At 37.8% G+C, this 27,999-nt stretch overlaps 2 protein-coding genes across 10 annotated transcripts in view; one reads left to right on the plus strand and one right to left on the minus strand.

Annotated features, from left to right (window-relative positions):
* The window catches only part of DNM1L (dynamin 1 like), a 66,926-nt gene extending 51,073 nt beyond the window's left edge, over positions 1-15,853 (plus strand). For 2 of the 8 annotated variants that reach the window (XM_061125262.1, XM_061125264.1), the window contains 12 exons: positions 701-907; positions 3,843-3,963; positions 4,186-4,341; positions 4,574-4,663; positions 7,788-7,880; positions 10,887-10,943; positions 11,599-11,676; positions 11,994-12,026; positions 14,052-14,228; positions 14,383-14,492; positions 14,621-14,780; positions 15,142-15,853. In XM_061125262.1, coding sequence (XP_060981245.1) covers positions 701-907; positions 3,843-3,963; positions 4,186-4,341; positions 4,574-4,663; positions 7,788-7,880; positions 10,887-10,943; positions 11,599-11,676; positions 11,994-12,026; positions 14,052-14,228; positions 14,383-14,492; positions 14,621-14,780; positions 15,142-15,198 — 1,339 coding nt within the window. In that variant the 3' untranslated portion in view covers positions 15,199-15,853. The remainder of the gene's footprint in view (positions 1-700; positions 908-3,842; positions 3,964-4,185; positions 4,342-4,573; positions 4,664-7,787; positions 7,881-10,886; positions 10,944-11,598; positions 11,677-11,993; positions 12,027-14,051; positions 14,229-14,382; positions 14,493-14,620; positions 14,781-15,141) is intronic. The other 6 variants (XM_061125263.1, XM_061125265.1, XM_061125266.1 and 3 more) reach the window with 3 other exon arrangements.
* YARS2 (tyrosyl-tRNA synthetase 2) lies at positions 4,696-27,999 on the minus strand. Of its 2 annotated transcripts, XR_009689779.1 has the most exons (6): positions 27,180-27,999; positions 26,177-26,344; positions 19,360-19,515; positions 18,877-19,047; positions 18,005-18,268; positions 4,696-5,441 (listed from the first exon to the last, which is right to left on the minus strand). XR_009689779.1 is itself a non-coding variant. In XM_061125271.1 (5 exons), exons 1-5 carry the CDS (start codon positions 27,959-27,961, stop codon positions 18,109-18,111), a joined length of 1,437 nt encoding a protein of 478 aa, XP_060981254.1. In that variant the 5' UTR covers positions 27,962-27,999; the 3' UTR covers positions 16,165-18,108. The 2 variants fall into 2 exon arrangements, 1 of the variants encoding a protein (XP_060981254.1); XM_061125271.1 differs by lacking the exon at positions 4,696-5,441 and having other exon boundaries at positions 16,165-18,268.

The raw sequence follows: 27,999 nt of genomic DNA on the forward strand, positions 1-27,999 counted from the left end.
TTTTGTATTTCAAGAACTGAATTAAAATATATAATTTTCACATAATCTTGTCCTAATTAGCATGTCTTCTAGTCCTGTTCATAAAAAGAATGTAAGCTGTATACCTTGAATTCTTTTTTTTTCCTTTGAATTCTTAATACCCACTGATGGTATTAGATCATTCAAAGAATTAGAAGAACTTTCTAGACTATTTATACACAACTTAAGTGAAAGCTATTTCCTTCTGTTGTCATTCAGTTGCTAAATCATGTCTGTGTCTTTGCTTATTCCCTAAATAAATTAAAAGTGGATGGACATGGATTTTAACAAGATTGATTTTCACTGTGCTGAGTACCTATTATAAAAGATAAGTCAGAAACCAAAATAATGTAGGTATAATTAGATTGTGTAGCTAACTTTCTTTAAGGTAATTGCTGTAATAGAGAAAAAATTTTTTTAAATTTATATTTGATTCTCTAGCAGTTGTTACCATTTATTGGATTGAAGGCAGATTTAAAAGGCATTTTAACAAGACAGTTCCCTTCCTGTCATTTTTTTTTTCAGACTAAGTATTTACGTCTATTCTAAAATTGCATTATTTCCTGCCAAGACAAGTTGTTTGACAGGTTTCCCCATTATTTGCATTTTTAAAATTTGAGCTCCTTGGATCTTCAAAATATACAATTTTACTTTAAAATTCTTCCTTTCTAACCTTTGTTAGGTTACTGATGCATCACATCAGAGATTGCTTACCAGAGTTGAAAACGAGAATAAATGTTCTAGCTGCTCAATATCAGTCTCTTCTAAATAGCTATGGTGAACCTGTGGATGATAAAAGTGCTACTTTACTCCAGCTTATTACCAAATTTGCCACAGAATACTGTAATACTATTGAAGGAACTGCAAAATATATTGAAACTTCAGAGCTGTAAGTAAGAAATTTCTCTATGGATTTGGCTACCTGGATTGCTAGGTTAGATAAAGAAGAAAGATAAAGATCTTTTGTTACAGTGACTTTGAGATTATCTGATTATGATTTATTATCTGTAAAACAGGAATATAATTTTGTAGAAATTATGAATGATATTTGATATGTATGTAAAATGCCTTATAAAGTATGTAAAAATATGTAAAACATGGTAAACTTTCAGGTGTTTTTTTTTAAAAACAAGACTTTAATTGATAAGTATAACATTTTCTAATTTAGTAATTTAAAAGAGTTTGTTTCTTTAATATGGACAACAACATTGTTCATGAAAAAAATAAAAAAATGCAGATAAAGAAAAAGAGTAAAGTATAAGGATAAAATTACTTTCAATTCCATCATCCAGAAATAATCCCTATTACTTTGGCATTAATCTAGACATTTTTCTATATATTTATAGAACATAAAAATGCCTATAATACACATCTTTAAAAATCAGATGCTACAGAATCATTTCGTTAAATCAACTTGTCACAAACAGCTAGTATAAATTGCATATTTGTATTTTCAACCTTAAGGTTTATATAGTATTTTACTTTTTAGACATATACTCTTATTTGTTCAATCAGTCCCCTACTCTTGGTAGTTTGCTTTCAGTTATATACAAATATATACAATGTTGTGATGGACTATCTTTGGAGCATGTATCCAAGTAAATCCTTAGGGTAAATTTCTAGAAGTAGAATTACTAGATCAAAAGGTGTATCACACCCTCAGAGTCTCTTATTGCTCTATTAGTAGTGCACGCTAAGTTGCTTCAGTCGTGTCTGGCTCTTTGCGACTCTGTGGACTGGAGTCCACCAGGCTCCTCTGTCCATGGGATTCTCCAGGCAGCAATACTGGAGTGGGTTGCCATGCCTACCTCCAGGAGATCATCGTGACCCAGGGATAAAACCTGGATCTCTAACGTCCTCCAACATGTTAGGAGTTCTGTAACATCCTCCTGTATTGGCAGGCAGGCTCTTTACCGCTAGTGCCACCTGGGATGTTAGTAGTAGATTGTATTGTATTACTAGTAGCAATATATAAGAATATATTTCTCTGAACTCTCACCTTTAAAAAGCCTTTTAATTTTGAAAAATAACTATAGATTTCTAGCAAGTTGCAGATAAATATACAGAGGCCCCATTCACCCTTCACCCCACCTCCCCCAGCATTGACATCCTGCATATCTGTAGTACAATAACAAAGCAAGAAAATGGTCGTTGGTACAATCCACAAAGTTTATTCAGATTTCACCAGTTACACTTCATGTGTGTGTGGGTGTACAGTTCTGTGTACTTTCATGTGACCCTGGTAGCCTTCTGTGGGAGTTAACTCCATAGAATATTTATATCTTTGTAATTATCTAATCAAGCCTCATTAGAACATTGAAGAGAGACCACTTATATCTCTTTCAAGGATTGGGAGAGCTCCATGGTTAGGAATGCATTTGGGTTGGGCTGTGAATAGAATATGGGGAAGGCCGTAAGCAGTAAGCAGATGGGTATTTTAGGCTTTGGAACAGCAGAGAATAGTGCAGGGTGAATTTGGAGAATGGCATGTACAGTGATGGGATGTAACAGGAAGTAAGGCAGGAAAGGTGTCTAATAAGAACAAGACTGTGGAAAGTGTAATGTGTCAGAATTTGAAGAGCTTCCTACTATAAAAAAATGAAAACATTTTTGGTCACAGGAGTTCCCCACTTTAGAAGGGTAATTCTGGTCATTATGCAAACTATTTGGAGAAGGTAAAGGTTGGAGGCAGAGAGACTAGTTACTGGTAACTTTAACTATTTTAAAGTATAATACGTACTACCAAGTATATTCACAATATTGTACAACCATCAAATAGTATCTATTTCCAAGATTTTTCATCATCCCAACAAAAACTCTGTATCAAATAAGCAGTGATATTTGTCTTCCTCTCTTCTCCTAGCCCATGGTAACCTCTGACTTACTTTCTGTCTATGTGAATTTCCCTATTCTAGATATTTCATATAAGGAAAATCATACAATATTTGTCCTTTTCTGTCTGGGTTATTTCACTTAGTATAATGTTAGGCTGGTACCTTCTGCCTAGGCTACTGTTAAGAAAGTAGTGAATAGTGATGGTTAAAATAGAGAAGAATGAATGATTTGGGGGGATATACCATATTTGTAAAGTTTCAACTGGACTTAAATGAAAAAAATAAAAGATAATACCAGGATTTCTAGTCATTAAGACAGGAAACACAAGGTATCCAGTATGTAGGCATAGAGATTTAATTTGTTTAAAGCAGGGATAAGCCCATTGACTAAGAATCATTTTTACATTTTTTAAATAGTTGAAAAAAAATTCAAAGAATTTTTTATGTAGTGTATATGTAAAGTTCAAATTTTAGTGTGTGTAAGTTTACAGGAACATAGCTATGCTTATTTGTTTACATACAGTCTGTGGTGCTTTTGTGCTCAATGGCAGAATTGGCAAGTTGTGACAGAGGCCTGAAAAGTCTAAAAGTATTTAATTGGCCTTTCATAGAAAAAGTTCACTGATCTCTACTCTAGATTGTGAATAAATAGATATTAGTAGGATACTTTTCTTATCCTTAAGGAGCATGTGGTCTAGTTGAAAACTAGAGCAGAGAAAAATGTTTAGTCGTTGTTAGTTAACTGATGTTTTCTGACAGAACAATTTACTCTGTGTGTGCGCACGTGCACATGCATATATGAATGCCTTTTGTGAAATGACTCCTTTCCCCATTAAAAAGATTAGAGAGATTGGTTCATAACAGTTGAGAATACATGGAAATGGTCTAAATGTAGTTGTCCATCATCTTAATGCTTACAGAAAGACTTCTAGTTTGTAGTGTCTTTCCCTTTTAGTAATACTAGAAATCATATATTTCATTGCCTTTCAGATGTGGTGGTGCTCGAATATGTTATATTTTCCATGAGACTTTTGGGCGAACCTTAGAATCTGTTGACCCTCTCGGTGGCCTTAACACTATTGACATTTTGACTGCCATTAGAAATGCAACTGTGAGTATGCTTAACTGTTAGAATTTTTTGAAATGAGATTAAAGATTATTTTTTAATCCATATATCCTTTTTAATGAATGGTACAGTTTGTTATTTTGCTCTTATTCTTGAAATTAGGAAGTACTTTTCATGAAAAAATGCCAAAAAATGTGATTTATTTTAACCTTAGGGAAGAACCAAAATTATACGTAGCTATAAGAGTTCATGATTGCATCTTTTTAGGGTCCTCGTCCTGCTTTGTTTGTGCCTGAAGTTTCATTTGAGTTATTGGTCAAACGGCAAATTAAACGTCTGGAAGAGCCCAGCCTCCGTTGTGTGGAACTGGTTCATGAAGAAATGCAAAGGATCATTCAGCACTGTAGCAATTACAGTACACAGGTATTGAGAAATGTAACAGGTTTCTGATTAAGTAGTAAAAGACATGAGGTGATAGTTTCAAGGGACAGGAGGAAATATAGAAGATGGACTAAAAGTTAAAATTTTAGTTCCTTATCTAAAAGTGATATTTGAAATAGTATAGTTAAATATAGCTTCCAAATCTGGTTTAGTATTTCAGTGATTAATTTTCCTTCAAACCAAACAGATTGTTTCTTACTTCCATCATATATAGGAGTTGTTGCGGTTCCCTAAACTTCATGATGCCATCGTTGAAGTAGTGACTTGTCTTCTTCGTAAACGGTTGCCTGTTACAAATGAAATGGTGAGCTATTATTTCATAAATCATTGTAGTCACTGTTAATAAAATCATTTTGTATACTTTATGAGTTTAGGCATAATGTTTCCCAGTGTATCAAAAAGAAAAAGAAGTGAATTTCAGTCTTATTTCAAAGGAAACTTCAGTAGTTCTAGTATAAAATGCATTTTTCCTCATATTTTAGTCATTGTTAGCCTGCAGCCACATTTTCCTAAAAATAGCCAGTGGAAGTTTATTGTTGAGGATTGTATTCAGGTATGCTTTATTATATATATGGGCTTACCAGGTAGCACAATGGTAAAGAACATGCCTGCCAATGCAGGTAGACCCAAGAGACACAGGTTTGATCCCTGGGTTGGGAAAATCCCCTGGAGTAGGAATGGCAACCCACTCCAGTATTCTTGCCTGGAAATCCTATGGACAGAGAAGCCTGGCAGGCTACAGTCCATGGGGCGGCCATGAGTCAGACATGACTGGGCACAGCTCAGTAAAAATAAATACATTATAAGAACCTACTATACAAGAAACAAAAAGTGAAATATTATAGACACGCACAGTATAAAAATGTAAGGATTAAAAATGTAATCAAAGGTCTCAGACACCTATTGGCAAACCAGAAACATCTCATTTTCCAAAAGGTAAAAAATGTTACCTGTTTCAAGTCTGGACAAGATACTTTGTTCCATTTCTATTAGCCAGAGATGGTTATTTCTTTTGAAGGAAAGCATATTCATCACTGAGTGAATCAGATACATTCTTCTTATTGTTAATATCTAGCTGCCTCCTAAGGTTGAAAAAATTAACAAAACTGTTTCAACTAAAGGAAACTGTGTTACTAAGTACTTTGGATGGTGAGGAGAATGACAATGATGGCCTAAAATTGATGATGGTGGCACCAGGAATTGTCTGTAATGCTTGACATGAATTGTTTTAGTTAATTCTGACAATAATTCTATGCAATAGGTATTATCTCATTTTATAACAAAGTAAGGAAGGCCCAGGGAGATTAATTTATCCAAGGTCACATATTAGGTAATTTAGCCAAGATTCAAACTGTGTGACTTTTAAGTAAGCAATGTTTGAATAATGTAGGCCACATTATTACCATTAACCACAGTCAAAAGCAGTACTCTTAAGTAACAGGTAAAAATATATGTCTTAATCAACTGTGTATTTTATCCATGGACAAGAAACTAAATTGGAGAGTAGCCATCTACAAATACACTTTTATAACACTTGCTTGCCTTGAAAAGAGATAATGGGAATTAAAAAAAGAGCCGGGGTGAGGGAGAAAGAGGTGTGACTAGAAGCAGACAAGTATGAAGACATCAGTGAGTAACGTTTTCATTTTAAAAGGTTTGGGACCAAAGATGTCAGGAATCATTTAACCCCACATTACACCTAGTTTGTGGATGAACTGGGAGTAGAACCCAGACCTCATGACAGTTTCAGTGCTTCCTATTTTATAAAGGTTTTGGATAAGATCTTCATTTGAATTTGGCTCTGCTTTCACCAGCCATGTGACTGGTAAATGTATCACTTAGTAAATTTCCTGATTGTAAAACAGACTAAAATAATAGCTCTCCGGTATGTTGGGAAGGTTCAAAGAGATACCATTTGCAAATTTCTCACAGTAGAGTGTCTAAAACATAAGTAGACACTCAATAGTAATTAGTTTCCTGTCCATAATTTTTAATTTCAGCTGCCTTTAGGTATTATTAGGATACCTTTGATAAAATGTCTTCAAGTCACATCCTGGCAGTTATGTAGAATCACTAATGCTAGGGGTTACATTGATCTATTAAAATACTACCACCTTAAAAAACTCTTTTTTGACTGGATGTAAACGAAATAATACTTTTTTCTAATACAGTGCCCTCATACGTAACATAATAGACAAGGATTTTTTTAAGCCTAGCCATTAAACTTTTTCCATTTTGTGGCTCTACTTACTTCACATCCACAGAGTCGGACATAACTGAGCACACACACATATAGCAGCACTGTTCTAATGGAAAGTTGGTTTTATCTTCAGCCCCGGTAAACTGAGCCTTTATATAGCAAGTTATTTTTTAACTTTGATGTATGTCAGGATAATTTGGCTGTTTGTACAGCTTGCTTGTTTGATGACTTAATGTCATAATATCATGGCTGCTATCCTTAAAAATAAAATCCTGAAATTGGCGTAAATATGAGATAAACATTTGAAATTGTCCATATTGCCTCTAATTGTTGACTGTTTCTTTTTTTCCTTTCTGGTCTCTAAAAGTGCATTTGGGTCCTTGGCTCAGGGTGGTGAGCCCCAATGGACATTTACTTACATTTACTTTACAAGTACAAAACCATCCTTGGAAGTATAGAATGTAAGTGCTGCTGCTCAGCTGTTTTCCTGGCAAGCATAACCATGAATTGAAATGAGTGAGAACATGATTAGCCTGATCTTGGACTCTACCCACTGATACCAGAGTCATCAGAATTTCATTTAAAGAAATCATTTTCACTGGTTTTGATCTTTTAGTGCTGTTCTGATACCTGAGATTTGTCAGGACAGTGAAATGAAGGACTTAGTTTAATCTCTCTATAATGCTAGAGTAATTAATTTTAACTGTCCTTTTTGATTACTGTCCCAATTAGGATTTTGAACTATGTATATTTAAACTAGGTGCTTCATAATTAGGGCTAATCAATTAGGTTAGCTCAGGCCTTTAAATGTATCCTTTACCCAAGTAAAGTTAACATCTTTAACTTATATCTGATTCTGTAATGTTTTATTACTGAACCTGAGCTTTTGACATGGAATAGTGGATGATCTAAGGTTTTTATATAGCAAAGTTGCTTGGAAGTTAGATACGCATCAAGTAGATAACTTTTTTCTCCCTAACAGTATACTTTTATCTACTTCATTGTCAGAAATGCAGTCTTAGATGCTGAAATATAAATAATTTAAAAGAGAGAGCAAATTGTTATTTGGTATAAGATTTATCAGTTGAAGCATAATTATCAAGTATTTCTTTAGGCGTGTTTCCTGTACGGTCTTTCAGAATTTATCTGTTAAATAAGTTAATATGTTTCCTAAATTAAAATTAGGTTGGCATAATATTGTATATAGCCTAATTTTATTTTTTTCTAGGTCCATAACTTAGTGGCAATTGAATTGGCTTATATCAACACAAAACATCCAGACTTTGCTGATGCTTGTGGGTTAATGAACAACAATATAGAGGTAAATACAATTTGAATTTGTGTTTTTTGAGAGAGAAAATCTGTTTTAGATCAATTATATCAAGTTTACTGAGCAAGGAATAACTATAAGACATTTATGTACCTTATTATTGTCATATTCCAAGAATTATGCTGAGGGCATTACATTGTTTTCTTAAATTTAATCCTCAAAATCACCTGGAGGGATTGTTCTTACTTTCTGCTTATGAAACTGTAACTCAGAGAGGATCTGGGACTCATTGATTTAGTATTTGTATTTGAAGGACTGCCTGGTTCCATTTCAGTTAACTGTTGTTGCAGTTTATTAGACTGAAGTATGTAAAACAGTGGATGTTTAAACTTGTTTTTACTTGATTCTGAAAGCTTTGAAGGAAACAATCCAAGAATTACCTAAATTATAGTGTATTTGGAAAAACAGTACTGTTTCACCACTACTATGATTGCTGCATTTCATGGATCCTTTCTTTTTTCCATTTGAGGTTAATGTTGTAGGTTGCATAAGAACTCAGAAGGAGCCAAGGCTGATGGATAGAATGATTTATCTGCATGCATTTTTTTTCTCTGCCATTTTTATATAAAACAGTAAAATTTTCTGCTGTTTCATAGTCCAGGAAGACCTCAGTCTCTCTTCTGTATCAAATTTTCTCTTATGCACAGAGAGAGAAAAATTGTAAACATGGAATTTGGAAACTGCAAGGGACCTTTTAGTTAAAAAGATGAAGAACCCGAGACCCACAGCTGATAACAGCTGTTACTTTACTGCATATTTTGCTGGACACTGTTAGAGGGGGAAAGCACCTTCTCTTTAACAGGTACAGGGAACTGTTTTTTAGCTGCATAGTTGAGGTAACTCCTATTGTCAGAAAAAAAATTCCAGAGAATTGCTGTGGCCCAGCTTCAGTCTCTGATTGGAGAACTAAGGTCTTGCAAGCTGGGTAGCATGGCCAGAAAAAATTCCAAAACACATGTAAATAAGGCACTTGAAAACACTTAAGTGGCTTCTATAACAATTATCATGTTAAAAATTGGCATGTAGACACTTTCTTTAAGATAGGAGTTAGTTCTTGTAACATGGAAACCTTCAAGGAAGATTTTTGTCTGAAACAGTTTTTCTAGTACTGACAAGGTCATTTATGATATGATTTCAGATCAGTATTTTTCTTACAGGTGAATGTCTCTGATTTTAAATAACTATGTGTCAGAGAACAAACACATAGATACTTTCATTTAATCTTTAGAGCAACCTTATAAAGGTAATGTTAATAGACTAGGAAACCGGGGCTGAGAGTTAGTAACTTGTTCAGTTAACAAAAAGCAAGTAAGCCAGCTCTCCGGGGCCGGCTAAGGTCATAACTGGTTGGTAATGGTTGGTAATAGACTAGCATGAAAATTTCTGGTCTCTTGATTCCTCTGCCTTTTGCTTTGTGTTCTTCTTCAAAATGTACATTTAAATGCTAACTTGTAATTCTGAAAGTTGTTAAAAATCCATATATTTTTATCATTTGCTATATTTTTATCATTTGCTATATTTTTTATCACTAGGTAAGTGAAAAGTTAGTATAATTTGTTACAAAATTTTCTTACCTAAAAACAACATTGTGAAGGTTTGTTAACTTACACCTTTTTTGCAAGTCTGAGTGTTCATGAAATGCTTTCTACTCAGGAGCATTTTGACTGCATTTAACTTAAATGCTTTTCTGCTGTATTTGATGCTGCTTGTGAGCCAGTATTAACACCTTCGTCCTTCTATATTTTCATAGTTTTGCACCTATTATGGTGCTTTACATACAGTAGGTGCTATTGGTTTGAATTTACAGTTTCTTTAGTTTGGTACCAGAATTATATTGATGATATCAGCAAACTAGAAGAGTGGCAGGTGATCAGTCTGTTAAATTGCCCGTTATAGAACAGACTGTCAGTTTCTAACACTAAGAAAGCAGAACATTCTTTTTTTTTTTTTATTAGTTGGAGGCTAATTACTTCACAACATTTCAGTGGGTTTTGTCATACATTGATATGAATCAGCCATAGATTTACACGTATTCCCCATCCCGATTCCTCCTCCCACCTCCCTCTCCACCCGATTCCTCTGGGTCTTCCCAGTGCACCAGGCCCGAGCACTTGTCTCATACATCCAACCTGGGCTGGTGATCTGTTTCACCATAGATAGTATACATGCTGTTCTTTTGAAACATCCCACCCTCACCTTCTCCCACAGAGTTCAAAAGTCTGTTCTGTATTTCTGTGTCTCTTTTTCTGTTTTGCATATAGGGTTATCGTTACCATCTTTCTAAATTCCATATATATGTGTTAGTATGCTGTAATGTTCTTTATCTTTCTGGCTTACTTCACTCTGTATAATGGGCTCCAGTTTCATCCATCTCATTAGAACTGATTCAAATGAATTCTTTTTAACGGCTGAGTAATATTCCATGGTGTATATGTACCACAGCTTCCTTATCCATTCATCTGCTGATGGGCATCTAGGTTGCTTCCATGTCCTGAAGCAGAACATTCTTATAGATATTTCTTATTGTTTTGTGAGAATTGTGTGAATGTAATACAAATGTCAGCAGGTTAGAGTGATTTTTAAAGGCTTTGCTTAAGTTTTCTGTGATCTGTGTACTTCAGATTCTATATGGTGTGTTGAAGGCTTATGTACACATTTATGTGGGAACAGTTTAAATCAGTGATTCTTAACTTAGTGGGAAAGGCAGAGATGATGCTGGCCCACTGCCCCTCCCTTGAGAATTCTTGGTACAGAAAGCCACTATTACTGATGTTTTATTTATCCCTCAGGTACGTTGGAGCAGAAAAAAGATTGAGAAGCATCAGGTTAAATGATTTCTTGTTTGTTTTAAAATATAATTACGGTATGAGTCTCAACAGTGGGAGGATATACTGTTAGTTATTCCATACTTTTCAATTAAGCTGAACATTTTTTTTAGTAGCTGACATCTCTTATGTTCTGATAATCATGAATCTTATGCTTGCTTGTGTTTTATAGGAACAAAGGAGAAACAGGCTAGCAAGAGAACTGCCTTCAGCTGTATCACGAGACAAGGTAAAAAATGTTTTTAAAGCATATTCCCAACCAATATGCAGAGATGGATTGGTGAGCCACAGAATATTACTGAGTTCTAGGAGTAATTTTTGCTTCTCACTTTAATATTCCATTGGCATATTTGAGTAAAGGTATCCAAGTTTCAGAACGGCTTTGAGTAATTTAAAGATAAAATATTTTTAATACATTGGAATAAATGCTTAAAGGTGGATTTTAAGTATCAAGGCTTTTTGAAGAATTCAGTGACTGTCAACTTTGTAAAATTAGTTGAAATGACTAATGACTTTATTGTAACAAGAGGCTTTTTTGGAGAGGGAAGATGACAATATCTGCATACCAGGTTTTAGTTTCCTGTAATAGTTGCATATATTAAAGTTTTTGTGTAAAAATCTGTTACCTTGAATTCTTTACCAGAAAAGATCTTACCAGCTTGTAAAAACCAAAATGAAGCTTTTGGATTTGAACTTTTCTTAGGAATTCATCTGAACAAGTCTTAAACAAAGGTGACAACAGTGACAATAGTACAGAAAATAAGGCAAAATAAACATTATGTCCCATTTTTGTTTTTCATGGGGAAAATTCGTATTTATAGAATGTTTCTGAATGCATTTTTGGCATCCTTGATTTTTTTTTTCCCTGAATTTTTTGCCTTTAGTCTTCTAAAGTTCCAAGTGCTTTGGCACCTGCCTCCCAGGAGCCCACCCCTGCTGCTTCTGCTGAGGCTGATGGCAAGGTCTGTTCTGATTCTTAATCTAAGCCTGCATGCCTAATTTGGTGCAACATAATCATCTGGAAACAATACACTGAATAGCAGAATATTAATATGGGATATTGTGCTAAGATAAAATTTTAGTCTTAACAGAAATTTTGAATCATTTAACAGTGTATATTTCATAACATAAATTTGTTAACATGCTTTTGCTTGCAATATAGAAGATGCACACAGAAAAAGAATTTAAAGAGGAAATTATCCTGCACTTTTTGAATTTCAAGCCATCGGTATTTAAATTTTGGTTGTTAAACTGCATGTTTTAACATATCTTTTAACAGTTAATTCAGGACAGCAGAAGAGAAACTAAAAATGTGAGTCTTGCTTCACAATGAAAATGTTGGTACCCCTGGTTTTCAGAAACACTGTCTTCAAAACCATTGAAGAACTTGTTTGTAACAGTGGCATCTATCTCTCATTGTCTTTGTTATGTTTAATGTTTCTCTTATTCAGCTAACTTCTAAGATGGTATTTATTCTAGTTTTAACATTGTTTTAAATAATAATAGTCTTTCCCACCATTTTCTGTAACCTTCAAGAATAGTGTTGAATTTAATATTTTGGTAGGGAATTAAAATTCTGGAGGTGAAAATTGTACTTTTGGACTTTTCCTCTTTAAAGGTTCTGAGATCTGTCCAGTGCTAATAGATGGTCCTCTTAGGCTTCTTTCTTATGCTTTCTTACGCACTTGTCACTTCCTTCTTATGCACTTGTCACCCTGAAGCTTAATATGTGCCTCAACAGCTTAAGCAAATTCAGAGCATAGAGGGGGACTGTGAGAGTTTGAGACTGTTGTCAGTTCTTGATAAAATAACCTGTAAGTTACTCAGACCCATTCTTATTTTTATTTTTGCCATTCAGCTCCTTTATTTATTGTCCAGGTTTAAGATTCTGAACCTCAGATAAAGCCTTATAATTAAATGTCTTATCTTCTCTCAGCCCCCTGTACTAAGATCTTAAGAGAACCATTTAAATCATTGCTTTTTATTTTACTCATGGCTTCACCTTGAATTTGCTCACTCTCCTTAAGATTTCATATGTAGGTCTATCACTCATGTATGGTTAACAGGCATTTAGAAATACAATTACTCATTTGAAAAGTAGTATATAAATATTCCACCTATATATTGATAAACATCATCTTTAATACATATTTTAGAGACAAATTTTGAGCAGTGTTTTGAATCAAAATGATACAAAAAACATTTAACAATTGCTATAACTGTTAAATTTATATAAAGTCATTTTTATTTCTATAATTCTGAATGCTATTTCATCTTCATTTTAGATTGTAAAATCTTAAAGAATATCTAAAAACATGTCTTAAATATTGATGAATTAGTGTTCCCTGTTACCTTAAACAGTCATTTTTCTTTTATAAATCAAGACTAACAGATATCCTAAAAAAGAAGGTGCAAAAGCACTTGTGATTAATGACAACACTAGATTTCTTTTAGCAGATCCTTTCTCATGGGTATAAACATTGAGGGGACTGATGTTGTGTTTGTCATATTCCACATTTTAGGCAGCTTAATGTCATCATTGGGCCTTCCAGGTGGCTCAGTGGTAAAGAATGCACCTGCCAATGCAGGAGACGCGGGTTTGATCCCTGGGTCGGGAAGATCCCCTGGCGGAGGAAATGGCAACCCACTCCAGTATTCTTGCCTAGAGAATCCCATGGACAGAGGAGGCTGGTGGGCAACAGTCCATGGGGTCACAAAGAGTTGGACATGACTTAACACACACACACAAGCATGCATGCAAACTCATAGAATCACGAGTGTGTTCTTGTTTCTGTTAATTAAAGGATTCCTACTTTTATCCTGTGACTATATGGAACATAAACTGACTTTAGAAATATATAAAGTCTTAACTTTTGGAGACATGAGTTCACTGAACTTTCAGAGAGATCACAGTTCAACAGTGTTTAAAGTTACTTTGAAGAAATAATGTGAATAGCAGTTTTGGCTTTCCTTGTGCTTTTAATGCCAGTCTTGTTTTTAAAGGGTAGCTCATATTTTCTCCACAGTCTCTAGTGTTAGAGGTTGGAGAGGAGGAAAAACTTTGAAAAGTTAGCAAGTAATAAAAAAGGAATTTAAGATCCTGGCCAAGGCCTTGCCAGCAATTTAGAATAGGACCTCTTATTTAGACAGCTCAGGGTTCCAGTTGTACATGCCAGTCACCATCTCTTTCTGACCCTGCTATCTCTTTGAATAGATTAAACTCCAGATGAGTACTAGATGGGTATTCTCTTTGACTCCTATCAAAAAAAAATTAACTTTGTTTAGATAATGCCAGTTTGATATGGTTGGTACAGGTCTTGGAACACGTTTTTTTCAGGTTGCATCTGGAGGTGGTGGGGTTGGAGATGCTGTTCAAGAACCAACAACAGGCAACTGGAGAGGAATGCTGAAAACTTCAAAAGCTGAGGAGTTACTAGCTGAGGAAAAATCAAAACCAATTCCAATTATGCCAGCCAGTCCACAAAAAGGCCACGCTGTGAATTTGCTGGATGTGGTAAGCTGTAGAATTTGGTTGAGGACAAAGAACCAAATTACCAAGAAAGCATTTTAAAAGACAGAAGGAACTGGTATCTCAAAAATGTATTGTTATGTGTTGTCATTTTAAAATGGCACAACACTAAATTTGTTCTCCGCTTCACCCAATTTAGCCAGTTCCTGTTGCACGAAAACTATCTGCCCGTGAACAGCGAGATTGTGAAGTTATTGAACGACTCATCAAATCATATTTTCTTATTGTCAGAAAGAATATTCAAGACAGGTTAGTATTATGTATATAAACCAGACTAGAATACTGCTGGATAATTTCTTAATCGTTTTGAAATATATGTATTTTTAAAAATTTAGATTTTTATTCTCAAAGAAATGGATTATTTGATTGTTTTGCAGTGTGCCAAAGGCAGTAATGCATTTTTTGGTTAATCATGTGAAAGATACTCTTCAGAGTGAGTTAGTAGGACAGCTGTATAAATCATCCCTACTGGATGATCTTCTGACTGAATCTGAGGACATGGCACAACGTAGGAAAGAAGCAGCTGATATGCTAAAGGTAAACTGTGAATTTTTAAAAAATTTTCTTATTTGGGTTGTAGGTATAAACATTTATTATTTAAAATAAAATTATTTAAAATTACAACCCAACTTATTTGGGTTGTAGGTATATTTATTATTTAAAATGCTTTAAATAATATTTAAAATATTATTTAAAAAAAATATATCTATATATATATATATATATATAGTCTTTGTATGATGGCTAAATATTACTCTGTTGGCACTTGATTCTATTCAAATTTCAGCAAAGATATGAATCAACCACATATAAAGTGGAGAGATTATCCCATATTAATTCAGATTCTTTGGTATTATAATTTAAACATTTATAATTTTTATCATCTTCTTTAATGCAGGCATTACAAGGAGCCAGTCAAATTATTGCTGAAATCCGAGAGACTCATCTTTGGTGAAGAGAACTATGTAATCCTGAGATTTTGTTGACTTGTTAGTACTGCCTACTTGAGTAGAATTTTATTTATGAACTCCTGTGTCTTGCAGTGATATGAATCTGCTCATGTGAAGACTGGCTATAAACTGAAAATTGTACTCTGTATTCCAGAGCAAATCACACATTTAATCCAAATAATAAATGGCTATTTCTAAAATTTCCTAGTATATACAAATACATCAAGTCTGTCTTGTGACAGTTTCATTTGAACTTAAAAGGAACCGTTAGTAGTCCTAGCGGTACAGCAGTCTGTCTGTGAATAAATGACCTGTGTGATATGCTAGTAGTCTTACAGCTGCTGCCACAGCCCTTCGAGAAGAATGCACCAAGACGCCATTTCATACGACTACGATGCATGCACTATATAAACCGACCTGGCTTTGAAAGAGATGGGTTGACAAGTTACTCACGTAGTCACTGTTCCAATTATCTTTTGATTTAGTTTTATTGAGCTTCTCTGCAACCTTTGATGTGTCTGTAAGAAAGCTGAACACACGAGAGGATCTGTAACACTGACAGTGATGTGATGTGCATAATGTGTAGCTGCCGTCCTTCCACTTCTGGGTCCACTTTCCCCTGGTGCATTAAAAATTAAAATACCTTTGATCTTACTTAAACTTGGAAGCATGAATTATGTTTTACTGCATTAAGAACCAACCATCTAGCCTTGATTATCTGGTAAGACTTGGTCATGACCATTTCCTTTTAGTTTTTAGAAGAACTAGTAAATTCTCCTTGGCTTTCAAATATAATAGTAGTAATCCAGTAATCCATTTATAAATTGGAGCCCACAGACCACACTTCAAGATTCACTTGGAAGAGGGTCTTAGAACCAAATACTGTACTGATTTTAAGTATATCTTCTTTCTCTAAGTATTAGTTGGTAATAGTTATTACTTTTGCTTCACACCAACAAAGTAGATTAGAATAAAGGTACGAAAATAATGGTGGGGCTTTATTATTCACAGAAAAACATCCTGATACACACATACTCCTAAATGCTCTCAGAGGGCTGGGAGTGAGGTTTAGAACATGAACACATTTTACCAAAATTCCCCAGATTATTCTTGATATGAGTTACATGATGAATTTTAAGATGAATTCTATACTGCAGATATTAAATTTATTTTTATGTTATGACATTTATGAAGAAATACTGGCAGGAACATATGAATGTGTGTCACCTTTAGCTAATGATACTATACCAAGAAACAACAGGATCAGCAACTGATCTCAAACATAACAGATTCAGTCTGGTGATATAGGACTAAGAATCTGTTAGCAGTACCGTCTTCATAGAACACATGCTTCCAAAATGTTTATTAGCATACTTTAAAATCACTCTGCCATTATTAAGCATCAGTTTTGAAATTATAGCCATCCATGATTCATGTATTTGAGATAGATCAGATGATTACCATTCTAGTCTAACTTTTTCAATTTGTAGAGGGGGACAGAACCTTATAATGCACCTTTCTCCAGCAAACTTCAAATTGAAAACATTACCTGCTATGGTAATGCACGTGTTAGTACTACACACCATGTACAAAGAAAAACAGGCAAGACAGGTACAGAAAGAGGAAACCTCCTTTTGTTGGCCCTTAAACCGAGTGAAGTTCTGAAATGTAGAGATGATCTCTGACTTACAATGGATACCTGTATGTTCTCACTTTGTAAATAAAGTTGCTGGTATGAAGTGACATTAAAAAGCTTGTCAATAAGTGAATTCTTCCTAACTGTACTCCCAGAAGAGTACATGAAAATCTACTTTGGAACATAGCGATATAGTTTATACTATATAAAAGTTTAATGACTTTTTTCTTTTTCGATTTTTATAATTGACTGAGGTTTTATTATAATACATTTCCATTTTTTTGCATATGAAAATGACTTGCTCCAAATAATCCAGGTAGTAAATAGCTAGAATTTGAACTCTAAAGCCATGCTTTGCTGCCTGTAAGATTTTCTAGAACAAATCTGATTGTTAACTATTTTGTGTGTATGTGTGTGTTTTACTTGATCCTCAAGTGATCAAGTGAAATTAAGGAAATCAAGAAAAATCAATGATCTGATTTTTTAGATGTTGCAAACGGTTCTGGAGAATCAACTTGCCTAAAGAACGTAGAGCTTAATTTGACTGAATCTTGATTCCAGATGCTTTAAATTTGACCTGAAAACTTCCCTTCCTGGAATATCTTTTGATATTCTCTTATGTTTGGATATCTCCATGTATATATTTTGCCTCTATTTTATCTTGTTGGTTACTTAACTTTTTGGTTCATCTCAAACTGCAATCTGCTGGGGACAGAAGTTGAAACTTAAGACTAATTTAAAAGTTGATATAAGACATTGCTACCTTTCTTACTGAGTTAAAACAAGGCTAATGAGTAAATTTAATTTCATGGAAACACAGGAGACTGGAACACTGAATTATAAGCTTTCTGAAAAGTCACGTACTGATTTTTCTTCAAAAAGAAACTATTTCTACTGTAATTTCTAATGCTGTCTATGGCTTCCTCTAACTTTTCTCCTTTTTTATAGAATTTGCTTCCCGAACAACAACAACAAAAATCCAGTGATATATTTACCTGATAGAAGAGCAAGGACAGGATAGGAAACTTAGTATTTAGTTTTTCATAAAGCATAATTATTAAAAGAGATTAAACCTAGAAATCATGCTTTTCTGTGTTAGTGTTTAATATTTAAGGATCAGAAAATAAAATATTCCACAAACTTAACCAACCTGTATGAACAATGAAATTACTCACAGAGGCCTAGAATATACTCCATTCTTTGAGTTGCATAAGTGAAGATATAAGTTTGTATATCTTGATAATGAATGATGATGTTTGAACACCAGAAGGATTTTTCATCATAGCTGAAGCCATTTTATAATGTAGAAGTTCCTTTTTCCTATTTTAAGTAATGAAAGTCCATTTTTAAGAATATGTTGTCCAACAACTAAAACACTCTCAGGATTTGTTACTTGTTTGTGATTTATGCTGACTCCACCTTCTGTAATCATCCGATACCTAAAAATAGAAATGTTTAGTAACTAGATAAATCTAATCATTGTTGACCACTCCCAACAATACACATATATCATTGTTTCATTTAAATTTCAAAGGCTAACTGAAACCATTTAGCACTGAGTTGTTATCTTCATGTTTGCTAGATTCTGCCTCCCGTTTAGTTCTTCTAAAGGAACAGATGGAAAAAATTCAACTAAAATTTTAAAACAGGCTGAGCAACCCCACTATGCCCCTCAAATAAAGATGATACAGACTGAGCATGAGAGAGGCTGTGTGAATCTGTATACTTAGCGCCTCTGATCTTGTGATCTTCTCAAACTGACTATCCCTGAGCCAACTGATCCCAGCCTATTTATACAACTGTGGTCCTTTAAACCAATTCTCTAATGCTGGAGAAAAAACTTACCAGGTTAGACTTAATAAGAGAGTACAGTAATACTGTATAGAAAATTTAAGTTATTTTCAGCAATAAGTACTCTCAGTTTTCACTTTATTCTCAGACTAACCTAACATCTATAAGGAATGAGATGCCATTATCAGGAAAACACCATCTCTGGAAACACATGCTATGAAATATAACTGTGAACCTAAAAGGTAAATAACCTTACCCTCGGGGACCATCTGGAATGGCATTTGCTTTGCGGCATGTATCTAGGACGCTTGTTCCAGGGTCGAGAACTAATTCAGAAAATGAAGCTTCTTTAAACAATTCTTTTAACTCTTGATCAGACATGACTTCCAGCGCATCTATGCTGCTGTGATAAAGGGCTTGTGTACACCTGGAAAACATGTTTTGAGAACCACATCACGGTGACAGCTTATACAGATACGTGTTCTACTACCCAGTAACCAATGATGAGGTACCCATTATATCCAGATGGGAAGTTTTTCAAACAGCAACATTTATCTTGTATAATTTATAAGCTTAATTCAGGACAATCTTTTTTCCTAGTAAATGAAGGCTAGTATTTTAAGCCAGTTAACACTGACAGTCCTTGTTAGTGGTAAAAAGTAACTCTAAAACAGTGGCTCCAAATGTTCTGCAGTCTCTTTAACTAATTAATCAAGTGATCATTATTCTACAAGGTCACCTTTTAGCAGAGGCCAGCCCTTCTTGTCCATGAACAAGCTTTGTTACTTCCGCAGCAAGTCGCTTCTGAGGACCCCGCTTTTCTGGCTCTGTGACATGCAGCTGCATGATGTGGTCAATCTCTGGAAGAGGCAGAAAAGTGAAGAGCTTCAGGTATCTTTGGGGTGAAAAAAAAAAAAGCCTGTTAGAGTTATGTAACACAACTAGTTTTTGTCTCCCCCCCCCCCTATTTTCGATTATGGAATATAACATGCAGAAATGTACCAAAAATATGACAATAAAACAACATCACCCTGATTGAAGATTTACTTTAGCCATCTTTGTTTCAGATACTTCCTTTTTAAAAGTAATAGTCTAGACACAGATGACCCCATCCCCATCATATATATGCTTCCTGCTCCAGAGACATCATCAAAAATGCTCAGCTGGATGATTCACAAGCCGGAATCAAGATTGCTGGGAGAAATGTCAACAACCTCAGATATGCAGATGATACCACCCTAATGGCAGAAAGTGAAGAGGAACTAAAGAGCTGCTTGATGAGGGTGAAAAAGGAGAGTGGAAAAGCTGGCTTAAAACTCAGTTTTCAAAAAATGAAGATCATGGCATCCAGTCCGATCACTTCATGGCAGATAGATGCGGAAACAATGGAAACAGTGACAAACTATTTTCTTGGGCTCCAAAATCACTGCAGATGGTGACTGCAGCCATGAAATTTAAAAAAGACACTTGCTCCTTGGAAGAAAAGCTATGACAGTGTATTAAACCTAGATAGCATATTAAAAAGCAAAGACATCACTTGCCCACAAAAATCTGTATAGTCAAAGCTGTGGTTTTTCTAGTAGTCATGTATGGATGTTGAGAGTTGGACCATAAAGAAGGCTAAGCACAGAATTGATACTTTGAAACTGTGGTGCTGGAGAAGACTCTTGAGAGTCCCGTGGACAGAAAGGAGATCAAACCAGTCAATCCTAAAGGAAAACCCTGAATATTCATTGGAAGGACTGATGCTGAAGCTCCAATACCTGATGCAAAGAGCAAACTCACTGGAAAAGACCCTGATGCTGGGAAAGACTGAGGGCAGGAGGAGAAGGAGGCAACAGAGGATGAGATGGTTGGATGGCATCACTGACTCAATGGACATAAGTCTGAGCAAACTCCAGGAGATAGTGAAGGACAGGAAAGCCTGGCATGCTACATTCACAGGGCTGCAAAGTCAGACATGACTTTGCAACTGAACAACAATAACAGATACACAACAGTGCTCCTACCCAAGGAAGCATGATTGTATCACGTCCCCTCACCCTTCAAGGTAACCACTCTCCCAGCTTTGATGGTAGTCACTACTTTGTTTATATTTTTACCATCTCAGTATGCCTCCCTAAACAGCGTCACTTAGTTTTGCCTCTTTTTAGACTTTATATAAGCAATCATACAGAACATTTTTTTTTTTTTGACTACTCTGGCACATCAGATTTCCTTGGTGGCTCAGATGGTAAAGTGTTTGCCTACAGTGTGGGAGACCTGGGTTTGATCCCTGGGTCAGGAAGATCCTCTGGAGAAAGAAATGGCAACCCACTCCAGTACTCTTGCCTGGAAAATCCCAAGGATGGAGGAGCCTGGTGGGCTACAGCCCATGGGGTCGCAGAGTCGGACACGGCTGAGCGACTTCACTCACTGGCACATCATGATGTTGGCAATGCAGCCATGCTGCTTTGTGTGCAGCTGCTGAATACAGCATTCCACATTAAAAACAGTTCACAATGTATGTATTTTGGTGTGGATGTTTTGTGTTGTTCCTACTCCTGGACAGTAGTTAATGGTGCTGCTACGACTATTCCCATGTATTTCTCTTGGTGCACTAATCTGTCAGGGATGTGCCCGGAAAGGGACTGCTGGTATTAACACAAGTCATAAATGCATTCTACTGAGCTGGTACAGCCACATATTTTTCCAAGTGGTTCTATATGTATAATGTAAGTGCTTGACATTAAGCTTCTGACTGCTTAATGCCAAAGTATCCATTTCAAAGACACTGATCTCAAATAAACAACTGCCAATTGTATGTCATCAGTTCACTTCAGTCTCTCAGTTGTGTCCGGCTCTTTGCAACCCCATAAACCACAGCATGCCAGACCTCCCTGTCCATCACCAACTCCCAGAGTTCACCCACCAACTAGGCAAGGAACCAGGCTACCCCCACCGGTGAAAATCCCCTTTTGGAAAACCCTGGGTAACTGAGATAACTGACTGCCTGAATGACCCCTCCCCAGCCTTCCCACTCCTTAGTTTTCCGTTTTAGATTAGCCAGTGAAGAGTGAACCTGCGGAATCCTAGGCACCCAATAAAGGCAGAGCCCTGGGTGGGCCCTCCCTCCCTTTCTATCCTTGACTCACTGCGTGCCTGTGCCCTTCAGACACTAAGTAATACATTTTACTTCTTAAGGTTCCCTGATGATTGTTGCTGAGGCGTGTCTTATAGTCATAACAAGGACCACAAGTCTAGTCTAGTCACAAGTTTGGCTCTGGCCAAGGAAATGTCTGTGGGGGCTCCCACACGTAGTACGGGCCCAGGTGAGGGCCGCCTCCCCCTCCCCTGCCACCAGGCATTTCTAGCTGATGGTAACACTACCAACAGGTTGAGGCCCACATAACTGGCAAAGGCAGGACTGCACGACTGCCCTTTAGCTTTGACTAGTTTACTAACTGGATAACCCAGATAGAGAACATGTTTGCAAGGGTAGCAATGTATGCTGGAGGTCCATAATGCTATTATGTCTTTTGCATATTGCCTCATGTTACCTCAGTACTCATCCCAAGATGTCACTGCTGCCACAATTCAACAATATCCACAGTATTGTGATCAACAATCAAAGTCATGTCCTCTAATGAGATGATCAGACCACTAATTATAAAAGCCTTGATTGACTCCTAGTGTACATGAAGGTCCTTTACATCTCAGGGTAAGGAGAACTAAGGAGGGTGGAATGGATCCCAAGGCTATTATCACTGCCCGACCTGAGGCTCTGAGTGCAGGCAAAGGAAAGGATACTCACATACGTCAGGAGGAAAGAGACCTGCCCTGTGAGTGAGTCATACTGGGACTACACTTCCTAACCTGGATGAATGAAACAACCCTGCAACAGGAAAACAGCAAAGAAAGGGAAATACAGCTGAGGCGTGCTGTTCCTCTGTCCCCCAAACCGATGGGATACCAAGGGTTCAGAATCTGGTGTGATGTTGTTGAACAATGGATAAACATAAATGCTCAGAACATCTTGTGCCAATGCCTTGTAAGACCCCTGAGGAGGTACAGCAGCTCCTTGATAAATCAGAACCCCTATGGAGGCTTCCTGGGTGTTGCTTACTGCTGCACATACCAATATGCCAAGGCTCTAGTGTTATGCTCCAGACGCCGAGGGCTTTCCCAAAGACCCTGTGGTAACCTGCCATTGGAGGGAGAGCCCAGTCCTGGGGAGGATGACTGGGACACCCTGAAAAGGGAGGCAGCCACCTATGAAGAAGGCTCATGGGGATGTCTTCCACAAACTTTCTGGTGACAACATGTAAGATTAAGGTAATGAGAATCAGGAAGTAAACATAGATCAGACATTATACCTTAACTGAAATTCTGTGCATGAGGAAGAAAAGGAAGGAGTTGACAGGTTTTTGGAACCTAAATTGCTACTCATTGCTGCTGAAATGCATCAGCTGGCTGGTATCTAAAGATCCTAAAATCTACAACCTTCTCAGAGATCTATCTGTCCAGGATACATGTTTCCTTCCTCTAAGAAACCAAAGATCTTGAGTCCCCTCAGATTTCCCCTGAATGGGATAGAACAAAGCAACATGCCTCATGAGATACCCTTGCCACCAATGGAAAGGCTGACTGGGTTATAGGCCTCCAGTGAGGATGAAGAGGGAGAAGAAAGGCAGATGATCCTAGAGCCACCAGCATTGGTACCAGGGCCCTCCCTTGCCTCATCTGGATATTTTACTGCCTGACTCTGGGCCCATCCTTCCACCACGGTGATTACTGCTAGAGGCTTGTCTCCTGCAGTGCAAAACTGGCATGGTCCAATTGGTTTTATCATTTCTATGACCAGAGTGACTTCAATGACCCCCTCTTCATTCTAACCCTGAGTCTCTTTGACCCTAAGTCCAGAGAATTCTTTTTACAAGGTGCTCTGTCTAATCATGGGGTAATGCTTGTGCATTTTACTGGGTCTGTCAAAACCATTCAAAGGGCACTGGAGAGCACTGACAGGGTTCCTAGACATGGAGGAAATGTGTACTAGGCCTTTTCATGTTCTGGAGGCAACACATCCCTCACCTTTTACCAATTCTTTGCCACAATCACATGCAAGGCACCACCTTTCACTGGGGCGAGCCCAACAATACATTTGGGAAGCTGCGCAGCAGGCAGGCCGATGAGCACTACCTTTAGTCCCATCTAGCTCCACATTCCAAGTCAGTACTTGACCATACCTGATTATGTCTCCTTGGAGTCTCTGGACCAAATATAAGTCTACTTGCTTTCCTATGGATTTTGGATTAAGTGGCTAACCCCAAAGGATTCTATTGGGTTCTTTTAGAAACTGAGGCCCTAAACAGCCCCCAACCAATAAACCACCTAATGCCCTGGGTTAGAGACGTGTCCTTGGTAAAATGAAAATGGTACCTTCAGGAGAGGGCTAACCTGGATATCAAACCTTTTAAAAATTACAGGAGAATGGCGCTTCCCTCATGATCAGCTCCTTGCCTAAGAGCCTTCTGGAGTTGGTAGTGGTGCTCCTGCTGCTCGGGGAGTCCCTTGAGGCCAACTGTCTGAGATGGACAGGGAGCCATATTCTTAACCAGTGACAGCACCACCATTGTATGTATGCACTGCAGCTAGCTGGAGGACTGCAGCATTCCCCCTGGTCTCAGGGGACTCTCTAGCTGAAGAAGACAGTCCTGACTCAGCCCAATTGGCAGAACTTGTAGCTGTTCACTTAGCCCTTGAAAGTGTAAGTCGCTCAGTCATGTCCAACTCTTTGCAACCCCATGGACTATGCAGTCCATGGAATTCTCCAAGCCAGCCAGAAGACAAGCTGTTCCCATTTTCAGGGGATCTTCCCAACCCAGGGATCGAACCCAGGTCTCCTGCATTGCAGGCAGATTCTTTACCAGCTGAGCCACCAGGGAAGCCCTTAGGAAGCCAAAAAAAGAGAATGTTGGCAGACTTACATTTTCATAGACTCCTGGGCTACTGCTAATGACCTCGTTTTGGTCTGGCCAATGGCTAAGGGACAATTTTCTCATATAAGCCAAGCCTGTTTGGCCCAAACCTGGAAGGAGTCCCTAGTTCCTATCATTGCTACTTATGTTTCTGTTCAGACTACCTGCTCTGTGTGTGCATGCTAAGTCATTTCAGTCGTGTCTGACTCTATTGTGACCCTATGGGCTGTAGCCCACCACTCTCCTCTGTCTAAGGGAGTCTCCTGGCAAGAATACTAGCACTACCTGCTCTATGCTAGAAGCCATTTCAACAGCACTGCAGACTGTTGCAGTACTAAGCCCGCCACACTCTGCCCAGCACACAGCCTACCAGCTCAAACAAATGGGCTCCTTGGGTCACTAAGGAATTCAGGCCTTAACAGCTTGGGCTCTAGTGAGTGGACTCACCATCATCTTCTTAGCAGCAGTCAAAGTTGTAACAGATGATGGTATTCTCTGTTCCCAAACCAATGGAGGATATTCAGATGGGGACATATTCCCTAGGGAGACCAACCATGTTCCCACTGGCAGTTAATTTCACTGGCCACTGCCCTTTTCTCCTGGGGCCTCCAGATACGCCTTCAGTCACGGGACTTCTCTGGATGACGCAAATCTCTTGCCTCAGTAAATTTATTTTTGTTCCCTTTGGATTGCCAGGCATTACTGACTCTGACCCACTTTACCCCTCCAGAGATTAAACAATGGGCTTTCCAACATAATATTTTTTGGAATTTCCATCTAGGTTATAGCCCCAGGCATCTGGCCTCACTGAGCATCATCAACCTCCTTAAAGAGATACTCCTAAAATTACTCTCAGGCAATTGGTTCCCAAAATGGACTGAACTCTTGCTCCAGACCCTCATCTTGCTTAATTCTCACCTCTTGGGCCTTCACATCCTATATACCAACTATTATACACTCACCCAAATCCCACTATTGGTCCCCTCTGGCAATCCTCAAGATACCCTCTGAGAGAAGTTTTTTCCCCTACTCAATAGTGTTTTTTCATGTTCTGCAGTAAAGTCTCAGATATTTAAAAAACTTAAGAATTATTCCTAAATTATTTTTGATGATCATTATGGCAAATGGCATTTTTTGTGAAAAATTCACTTTTTCTTTGTTGCAGGTGTATTTCTCATTAATTTATATTCTTCCAAGAGTTTGACATATTATGAAACAATGAGAAAAATCACTTTAAAAAAGGACCTTCTTTTATGTTAAAGAAAAGGAACTTTATAGACAATGGTAAAATAAAAGTTTATGATGAAAGGAGTAAAAAACTAGAATATGCAAGTAATTATGTCCTAAGTACCTGCTAGATGTAGATCATAAACTTGGCTCTAACTTTTTTTAGTACCCACAGTGGTTTTCTGCTTTAACCAACAGTGTTTAATGACAATGTTACATGATGTACTGCCTTAAATAGAATCTACGTTAAAATAAACAAAAACCCCAAAAAACTATGCAGGGATGAAAGGTACAGAGAGAGTCAATGACTAAAATTGTATCATAAGCTTAATGAACTTAATTTTTTCCAGCACACAATTATTAAGAACTCACCTTTCTACCAAATCATCTTGTTGCCTGAGAAAAAACTGATACAATTCAAATGGAGATGTCTTATCTCTGTTTAGCCAAACAGCATTGCCAGCAGACTTGCCCAGTTTTGCTCCAGTTGTACTTGTAATTAGAGGAACAGAGATTCCAAACACATCTTCTCCAGTCAACCTATGTATAAAGAAGAACTTTATTATGTGCTTCAAGCTCAAGTGGTGGTAGATTCTGCTAATCATTCTGACTTCAGTGTGGTTTTTTGCTCTAAGAAACCTTCCTTAACCTTCTAAACCAGGATTCTTGTCCATCTTTCTGCTTTCACAGCACCCTATTTTGACATTCGTCATTCTGAACTGCAATTGAACCAGTGACTCTGGGCAAGCCAAGGGGAAATGCCACATAATTGGGGCCCAGAAATTTTTAAAGGTTGGGTGGGAAGAGGAGAGAAAACTAGGTGAAGGTGTGGTCAGGTAGAGACACTAAAAGAGGTATTTTAAAGGATTTTTAAAATGAGTAGAATATGAGCTAGCCCTGTATTTCATCTCCCTCAGGAAATGCCATTACAGATACATTATTGGCAAATATTTGGTGTTGAAAAAAATTTTTTTGAGATGCCACCCAATGACTAACACTTAGCTTCAAGGAAGGTGCAGAGCAAAAGCAGAAACTACTCAAGGTGGCCCAGTCACGGTCAGGTTATAAACAGTCTTTCAAATTAGAAACACAGAAAAAGCTTCTTAGAAGCAGCAAACAGATACAATCTGAATCCTGGCTAGGGGGTCTATTTCCTTCAGAGCTCTAGAATATATCCCATACCTAATATCATTAATTCAGCACTTTAGTTCTCATTAGCCAGTGATATAAAATTAACTCCGTTAGACTTTTAGGGGAAATAAAACCAACAAGGGCTGAAACAAAGGGCGTCCCTCCACAATACTGACAGTGCATTACAAGCTATTTGTGTGTAATTTATTTGACCTAAGATTTCTCTCGGCCTATAGGCGCTTACTTGTGGATGAACTCGTATCCAGACATGATATTGCCCAGCTGATCTGATCCACCCAGCTGGACCCGGCATCCATAATGCTGGAACAGGTAGTAGAAATCATAGGCCTGGAGCACCTGGTATAAAAACTCGGCCAAACTCATGCCTTCGGGGCTCTTGAGCCGAGTCTGCACACTCAGCCTGCTCAGCAGTGTTCCCATGCGGAAGTGGCCACCCACTGCTGCTAGGAAGTCCACCAGGTCTTGCTTCTGGTACCACGCCGAATTGTCCAGTACGGTGAAGCTGCCCCAGGTCCGCCCATTTGCAAAGAGCTGCTGGTGATTAGTCGCCAGGGCCTTTAGCCCTTGGCTCAGGGCACGCGCGTTGCTTTGCACGCGCTCCGCATCCAGCGACTCGCGCGCCTTGGTACGACCGCTTGGGTCTCCCAGGCGCGCCGTGGCGCCTCCCACCAGCGCGATCACGTTGTGGCCCGCTCGCTGGAAATGAAAAAGGCCCAAAAGCGCCAGCAGATGCCCGACATGAAGCGAGTCGGCCGTTGGGTCGAAGCCGCAGTAGATGGTCTGGGGAAACTTCCCCCCCGTGTCGCGGTCGAAGAGCTCTGGGAGCTCTGTCTTTGTACCCCTCTCGGGGAAGAAGTCCTTGAACAGACCCCGAGCCTTCTGCAAAGCCAGCAACCCCTGAGCGGCCGAGTGGGCCTCACGCAGCCCCAAGGGCAAGACTCCTGACAGGCCTTGGGTACCAAGCCACTGGCTCCGGGAAACGCACCGCAACATGGGCGCCGCCATCTTGGCGGCGGCACGAAGGGAATGCTGGGACCTTAAAG

This window comes from Dama dama, chromosome 22 (genome assembly GCF_033118175.1).
Source record: "Dama dama isolate Ldn47 chromosome 22, ASM3311817v1, whole genome shotgun sequence".
NCBI lineage: Eukaryota > Metazoa > Chordata > Mammalia > Artiodactyla > Cervidae > Dama > Dama dama.